The following is an 8,317-nucleotide window of genomic DNA, read 5'->3' as shown; positions in this document are numbered from 1 at the left end:
TTGTAGTACTTTTAAAGTTTTCTCACCGGTGAATGACACATGATGTAGCCCAGCGGTTAATCCAGTCCTCGCACCAGCTTGTTAGAAGTGAGCTACGTGCATGAACTGTGTTCCGATCGATATGATCCATATACAGTGTTCATTGCTCCCTACTCCCTGAGCGGGGAAAATCCATTGAAGTTTACTTCACTTCGGAACATGGGCTGGAATTGTAAACCGCTGATGTAGCCTATTGTAGTAATGTTGTCTCTGGTCTGTGAGCGTAAATGCATTCAGGGGGCATGGCTTTGGACGGCGATTGCAGGGGAGGGTGGGACGTTCCCTTTCAGTGCTATCAGGCTAAAGTTAGCATTTTCCAAGATCTCCACACCAGTTGATGGCAGTATATTTAAACCTTACATGTGGGGAATGGGAGTGAGCAACTTGGATAGAGGTGATTCAAAACCAAGCCCTTAGAATATGTTGTGGAGCGTTTAGATCCTCTCCTGTAACAGCTTTGCAGGTAGAAATGGGTGAAACACCACTAGACATTAGTGAAATTCATCTTAAAATGGTATATTGCACTGGTATTAAAGGTCATTTTACCAATCATCCAGTAAAAAAAATATTGGAGAGCTGCTGGGAATATGAGCAGACATATATGAATAGTTTTGGCTGGACAGTAGGCAAGCAGGCTCAACAAATAGGTATCAGTAATATCGATATTAGCCCCACGGTGGCTCTGCCAGTATATCCACCTTGGTTTTTTTCTATGCCAACAGTTGATTTGCAAATATTTAATTTAATAAATGAAAACAAGAAATATGTTCCAAAAGAGAGAATAGTGCAGCAGCATTTAGATAGTCATTACTTTCAATATTTACAAATTTATACAGATGGTTTTAAAGACCCAGAAACTGGGCGTACAAGTGCTGCCATGTATATTCCTCACTTTAAATATAAATCTGCAAAAAGAACTTCTAATAATATATCAGTATATGCAGCAGAGATGATCGCTATTCAGATAGCTTTACAGTGGGTGGAAGAAATCCAACCAACAGTGGTAATCTGTTCAGATTCATATTCTGCACTCACAAGTATATTGAGTGGAAAATCAGAATCTAGACAAGATATTTTATTAGAAGTACTGCAAAGTTTGTACCGAATACGGCAACTGAGAATTATAGCAGAATTTTTATGGGTGCCTGCTCATGTTGGAGTGGAAGGAAACGAGGAGGTAGACAAGATAGTGAAACAGGCTCTTAAGGACACAAATATTGACATACATATACCCGTGAGTAAATCTGAAATTAAAGGTTTAATTAAGGGGGCGTGTTAGAACGACCGTTTTAGGTAGGCATGGTTGACTCTTAACTTTTATAAAGAATATCTCTTTGGATTTGAGACTTTAGTCTTTGCAGCTTTACAGATGTATGCACCAAGAGCTTGTAACACTCCAAAGAGAAAGGAAAAATTTAAATTGCATCATATGACCCCTTTAATAAATCATTCCAGATGATAGGAAGACATGAATCTGTCTTCCAGACTTCCAGAAACTGTAGAGCATGTGCTGATTAACTGTAGGGCATATGAAAGGGAAATACAGTTAAAAGAGGAATTAAAATCTGCCGGCATTAATTCTATGACATTAAGAATGTGTTAAACAGTTCTCATAAAGCTCTTATTAATTGTCTGAAAAGAACAAATGTATATAATAAAATATAGGTAGAAGTTTTTTTTTGTTTTTTTTTTAATTAACATTTCCCTTGATATCACACTCCATCCCAATAGGTGGCGGAATATGCACCAAAAGCTGGTTTGCCAACCGCCATTAAACATCATCATCATCATAAGAAGAAGAAGATCTCCTACTGCACCTTTAATGGACAACTAGGCTATATCAGGGAAAAGACATCAGCGCAGTCCGGCGCAGGGAAAATAAAAATAAAAGCCCAAGATGAAGCCCAAGGCTCCAGACTGCGACTATTTTTTCTGCCGGTGCGAGTAAATTTTGTGCGCGGTCGCACTGGCGCGACCACCGCGTTGTTCAATTGGCACTGCCATTTCTGTTGCATATGAGAAATATCAAACGGCAAACGAAACAAAAGCAACAAAATCCCGCTACTCGTTTGAGCTGCGCAGCGCGGACCGTTCATCAGCTCGGACCGCGACTCAAACAAACTTGTCCGAGCTCAGAACAACTTTACTCGGGAACCAGAATTGATTTCGCGACACTGTTACAGCACAGCGCTGCGAGATCCAGTGAGAAGTGTTTGAATTCGCCGCAGAATGAATAAAGGCTGCTGCGAGATCTAGTGAGATGCATTCAAATTCTGCACTGAAATCTCGGTTATAAACAGATCAAACAGCGCTGACGTAGAAACCCAGAAACAGTAATGCTAACTGTAACCATGGTGTTGTGGTAGAAATAAGCAAATGTTATTACATTATTCATTTCAGGGTTTGTACAACTTTTTGAGAGAGAAATTCAAGCAATTTTCAATGACTTACAAGCATTTCACACAACTGTTGTCAGCACTTTAAAGCTCCAAAATGATTCAATTTGAATGTCATTTTCAATGGAATGACCAAAATATACTGTGATGAACAAACACGTGTAAAATAAAAAAAATAAAAAAAACACCGTTATAACCTGTAGATGGCATTCAGGGTTTGTACAACCTTTTGAGAGAGAAATTCAAGCAATTTTCAATGACTTACAAGCATTTCACACAACTGTTGTCAGCACTTTAAAGCTCCAAAATGATTCAATTTGAATGTCATTTTCAATGGAATGACCAAAATATACTGTGATGAACAAACACGTGTAAAATAAAAAAAATTAAAAAAACACCGTTATAACCGATTTCAGTGAAGAAGGTGCTGCACTTTATAAACCATGTTGTTGAGCCTTTCTTGCTAGAATGGGACTGTGTGCTGAAAAATCCAACAAGTTAACTCAAATCATTTGAGGATTGCCTTAAACAATTTAAGTAATAAATATATATAAAAAATAAATATTTATGAGTACTGTAAACTTTTTCATTTGAATCACTATAAACTATACTCAATGCATTGTTTAGCTAAATATTGAAACCTAAAATGAAACCTAAAATTAACTCAAGCAAGTCTCTAGCAGTTAATTATTAGCTAGCAATTCTGCACATTGTAATCAAAAAACATCACAGCATGTGCAGAGTTATAGCTTTTCAAATAAAGTAACAGTTTTTCAGCCACTGGCTCATCCTCAACATAAACCACAAGTTCTACACTTCAGCACAATGGTAACCTCCCAAAGGTCCAACATGACATAAAAACGTTAAAATACCAAAACTGGAAATAAACTGGGAACCCAAATTCAGTTTAAACGAATTATTTGCTTCATTTAGTAAATTTCTCTGTGCGGTTTTACAGTGTCAGTTTTTTTTGTCCTCCCTTTCGCATCCAAAAAAATAAATAAATAAAATAGTTGGGAAATTTGAGTTGTGAAATGACATGAAAGGTTCCAGTTTCAAGCCCCATAGAGTCACTTCAGATCAAAGTGTCATGATAAAACTAGTGATATTTTCATTCATCTGGTTTTGAAAGTTCATGAAGCAGTTCATCACAATTCCTTAAGAAAAGTTATTTTCCATTTCTTTTGATTTCAAAGTGGGATCTGGTATGTGATAACAAAGGTCTGAATAAAGCTGTGACTGCCATCTTCTTTGTCGGAGTGATGTTTGGAGCAGCTTTTTTTGGAGGCATGAGTGACAGGTGATGTTTCAAAAAACCAACTGTATATTTTGATAAATTATGAATTATTTGCATTTTATGAAGACCGCCACAAGCATTAAACGTTCTGTATGAATAAACCTATCTTCTGTTTGGCATGTAGATTTGGCCGTAAGCCGATGCTGCTGGTGTCCTGTATATCAGGAATGGCTTTTGCATTGGCCAGCATCTTTTCTTCCTCCTTCATCATGTTTGCAGTGCTGAGATTCTTTAGTGGATTCACCATCACTGGCATCGCTATGGTCTCAGTCGTACTCAGTAAGACCCCTATCTCAGGTCCTCAGATTATGATTGAATGTGAATATAAAACAAAGTAAAATGGCCTTACTGTATATGCGTATCTTTCCTCAGATGTGGAGTGGGTGGACATTAAGCACAGGAGGCTTGTATGTATAATTGACAGTATGGCATGGGCTGTTGGGAGCACCTCATTGTCTCTTATTGCGTTCTGTATCAGAGACTGGAGATGGCTGACAGTGGCTGTCACTTCACCTTTACTGCTATCCACAGTCCTCTGGTGGTAATGAACCTTGCATATTCTGTCAAATTAAAATCACAACATTACTGTTATGAAATGTTATATAGAGCAAATGTTTCTGATGTAGGTGGGTTCCAGAGTCGGCTCGGTGGCTGATAGCCAATGGCAAGGCTGAAAAAGCTCATTATTATCTTCATAAATGTGCTGTCATGAACTGCAAGGAGGAAGTTATCTCAAAAATCAAACCTGAGGTGAGAGAAAACGATATATATAATGTTGGATTGATCACTTTTTAAAAAAAAACAACAATTGTCTGTCTGTAGGCTAACTACATCTCTGTCTTTCTTCTAGGCTCTCTCAATAATAGTTACGGACGGGGGAAAGAAAAATTATTCGTACCTGGACCTTGTCAGAACCCCTAAGATGAGGAGATTGGCTCTGCTCACAGGAACCATATGGTGTGTAAATGAACCACAGTTCAACAGTGCCCACTTTTTCAGTGGCCTTGGTCCTGACGTACTTTTCCCATTCATTTTTCCTATATGGATTTTTAAAAAGTCTTTGTTAAAGAGTTAAAAGCCATGAACCAAACAACCAGTTATGAGGTGAATCACAACAACATTACAAACTTTGATTTAAAGCAAAAAAAGTATTTGAAAATCAGACAAAATTCAAAGGCACAAGACAATAAATGTATTGTAAAATGTGTATATTCATAGTACAGTGCATTTTGGTTGTTTCGATTATCTGATTGTTGAAGATTTCATTGCAGAATCATGGGTAATGTAGTTTATCCTGCAGATTCCTGTTATTAAATACAATTAGTTAAAAAAACAAGTTGAAATTATGCAGGCTGCTGGCTGCACTATAGCCTTCAGTGGCACTAGATTACAGAACAAGGACAGACTTCAATGTCTAAATAATAAATAATCTATTAATGGCTTTTCACTTCTTGTAGGTTTTGTGTTGCCACTATGACCTATGGTATAAGTCTCAACATCACAGGCTTTGGGCTAAATATGTACCTCACTCAGTTTGTGTATGGAGCCATTGAGATTCCCTCTAAACTGATGGTATATTACCTGCTGGAGAAGATTGGCAGACGTAAAACTGAAGCAGGAGCTCAGCTGTTGGCTGGAATCAGCCTCATGATTAACATATTCATACCCAAAGGTGAGACTGGCAAAACCAACATATGATTATGCAGTGATGATTGTGATTCCATGTGCAAGAGTGCTGTTGCTAGTGAGTATCTTGGAAAAGCAGCATGATTACTTTTATATAACAGATTGATTAGACATTAAGACTGCAGACATCCCATCTGTCTACTGCATATTGATAGCTGCTCCCCAATGTCTGCAAATTATATGCAATATAATGTTACACCAAATTCTGTGACCATCTGTGATCGTAGTAGGCCCTGTTGTCACTGTGGAGTTTGAACTTGATTACACAGATGAGTTCAGTATGCAAACAGCCTATGTTCAAACATCGGTGACCTAGAAAATTCTGTAACTGGAAGTCACTGTTCATTAAATGTTCGCGCGAGAATGTGCATATTATTGTGGATGGACAAGTCAGTTGGGGTGCTGAAAAAGCCGACTGAGCTGTGCAAAACATTTCATTTACGTAAAGAAATATGATTATTAGACAAGCTCTCCGAGTGTTATTGCATTTTAATTATGTTTTAACATTGTGCTTTAACATTGTGTGTGTAAATATATACAGTATAAGCGATTCTGTGAGAATTAGGGGGGTATAACAGATTTCATTAACCTGTTATGCTGCCTTGTCAGATTTGGTGACCCTGCTGTGTGTCTGTTACTGTTCACATAAGACCAAAAATGCTTTTTAGGATATAAAATAGAGATGTTTAGACATCACCAGAGTGAACTTCAGTAACAATAACGCCATTTTGTGTCAAATAGAGGGGGTAATCCGTGTATCATTCGATCATTCGTTTTTTGATTTAATATTGAAAGTAGAAAAATGAGAAAACGGCTCCTTTTTAGTTTTTTAGTTTTTTTTTTACAAAAACCGAAAAACGAAAATTCATTTTCCAGGGTGGAAAAATGAATAAACAGCTTGAATATTCGATTTCTACACAGCCTACGTGTAGAAATCGAATATTCAAGCTGTTTATTCATTTTTCCACCCATGAACGAAAAATGAAAATTTAAGCTGAATTTTCGTTTTTCATAAAAAAAAACAAAAAAACGAAAAAGGAGCCGTTTTCTCATTTTTCTACTTTCAATATTAAATAAAAAAACGAATGATCGAATGATACACGGATTGGGGGTAACCTGTTTTGCTGCCTTGTCAGATTTAGTGACCCTGCTGTATGCCTGTTGCTGTTTACATCAGACCGAAATACTCTCTAGGATATAAAATAGAGGCCTTTAGACTTCACCAGAGTGTATTTTGGTAACATTAAATACATTCTGTCAAATAGAGGGAGGTAACTTTTAATACTGCCTTGTCGGATTTTGTGACCCTGCTGAATGTCCGTTACTGTTCAATTGAGATGGTCCTCACTGCAGAACACAAGATCCAGGGGGCAAGGTTGGATCCAGATCCAACTCCTCCCACCTTACATATACCCAAACCTACCAGTCTCCACCCGATCCCTAAACCCACCCATCTCCACCCCCTAGATGTGGATCATCCAACCCCACCCCCTGGATCTTTGTTCTGCAGTGAGGGGCCACTGGTTCAATTCAGACCAAAAAATGGAGAAGAGAGAAGTTTAAACATCACCAGAGTAAATTAGAGTAAATTCTTTGGTGCTAACCACTAATCTATAATAGAGAATATATATAGATCAGTGGTGCTAACGCTATTTAAATTGGATTAGTGATGCTACCTCCCTGAAATGAGTTTTTTTTCCAGGGTGAGATGTCTGAGATACGGCTCCACCTGATGGCGGGATGATTTAACTGCAGAAAAAAAATTCTAACCGTGAGACGCTTCTTGGTCGATTAGATTCATGGACCGAAACTAACGGTTGTATAATAGGGTAGAATGGAAAAATACATTAAAACAAAAACACTGTAATTGTTCAAGGCACATTATAGAGATGGCATAAGCGCAGTACAATTTGAACTTACCATAATGGCCACTAGAGAATACATTTCCTTTGTTTATTCAGTCTTACTGTGTTCATTATTCTCTTTCACATTCAGATCAGTGGGTTGGTCGTACTGTGGTGGCAGTACTGGGTAAAGGTTTTGCAGGTGCTGCTTTTTGTACAATTGTATTATACAGCTCGGAGCTTTACCCGACTGTCCTCAGGTAACGGTCAAAAACAGTATAATTTGATATTTTTATTATTTGATATAAATGTAAAAAAAAAAATAAAGGAGTGCACTTATATTTCTTTCATCCCTCATACATTTCCTCATTACATATCAGTGCACAGTATTTAACTAAATCATTTATTTGACTGGATCCTTCAGGCAAAATGGGATGGGCTATAACTCGTTCCTGGGCCGGCTGGGTGTGTCTGTGGCTCCTCTAGTCCTGCTATTGGACAGTTTCTGGGGCCATTTATCTCAGACCATCCTGTGCTCTGTGGCACTCATTGCTTCTCTGGTGGCCTGGCAGTTACCTGAGACACAAGACAGGTGTCTACCTGAGACTATAGAGGATGTCGAGGGTACTGGGTAAGTCATAACCTATAGTATTTTGTTATGGCATCTACAGAAGACTTGTATTAACTGCTGAACATGAGTAATTCTGTTGAGTCAAGGATTTAATATTGGGACCAAAACAGATTTAGTTATGTTTAATCTAAAACAATCTGGAAAGTTGATATGTGTATATGCTCATTAACCACGTCATTTTTTATCATACTGAATAGGAAAAGTCTCATTAAAGATCATGACAAGCGGGAGGATGAGGAGAAAATGACAATGAATGGACACACTGAGGAGCACTGAGATTGTGTGCACATTCAATCTTAAATTTTACCCAAGTTGTTTAGTGTTCAGAGTTCAGATCCCAGTAAATGCACACAAAAACAAAATAAAAATAAAATAAAATAAAATAAAAACTTGAAAGAACAATTTCAAAGTTCTTTTAAAATGT

At 37.6% G+C, this 8,317-nt stretch overlaps 1 protein-coding gene across 1 annotated transcript; it reads left to right on the top strand.

The window, feature by feature from the left end:
* The first annotated feature begins 399 nt into the window (after positions 1 to 399).
* Positions 400 to 8,265, top strand: LOC107689816 (solute carrier family 22 member 7-like). Its single transcript, XM_016487980.1, has 11 exons — positions 400 to 433; positions 1,200 to 1,273; positions 3,632 to 3,735; positions 3,857 to 4,011; positions 4,105 to 4,273; positions 4,359 to 4,482; positions 4,583 to 4,689; positions 5,190 to 5,404; positions 7,414 to 7,522; positions 7,687 to 7,893; positions 8,091 to 8,265. Exons 1-11 carry the CDS (start codon positions 400 to 402, stop codon positions 8,167 to 8,169), a joined length of 1,377 nt encoding a protein of 458 aa, XP_016343466.1. The 3' UTR covers positions 8,170 to 8,265.
* Positions 8,266 to 8,317: the final 52 nt, after the last annotated feature.

The sequence above is a fragment of the Sinocyclocheilus anshuiensis genome, unplaced genomic scaffold (assembly GCF_001515605.1).
Source record: "Sinocyclocheilus anshuiensis isolate Anshui unplaced genomic scaffold, SAMN03320099.WGS_v1.1 scaffold918, whole genome shotgun sequence".
NCBI classification, from domain to species: Eukaryota; Metazoa; Chordata; class Actinopteri; order Cypriniformes; family Cyprinidae; genus Sinocyclocheilus; species Sinocyclocheilus anshuiensis.
Note: the sequence above shows the minus strand (reverse complement) of the source record. Positions and strands in the feature narration are given on the sequence as shown.

Bases quoted from the DNA above. Each gene is read 5' to 3' on its own strand.
- LOC107689816 (XM_016487980.1), top strand. From the start codon at position 400: ATGTGGGGAATGGGAGTGAGCAACTTGGATAGAG. The intron at 4,012-4,104 runs GTAAGACCCCTA...ATCTTTCCTCAG, and splicing joins TATGGTCTCAGTCGTACTCA to ATGTGGAGTGGGTGGACATT. The intron at 7,894-8,090 runs GTAAGTCATAAC...CATACTGAATAG, and splicing joins GAGGATGTCGAGGGTACTGG to GAAAAGTCTCATTAAAGATC.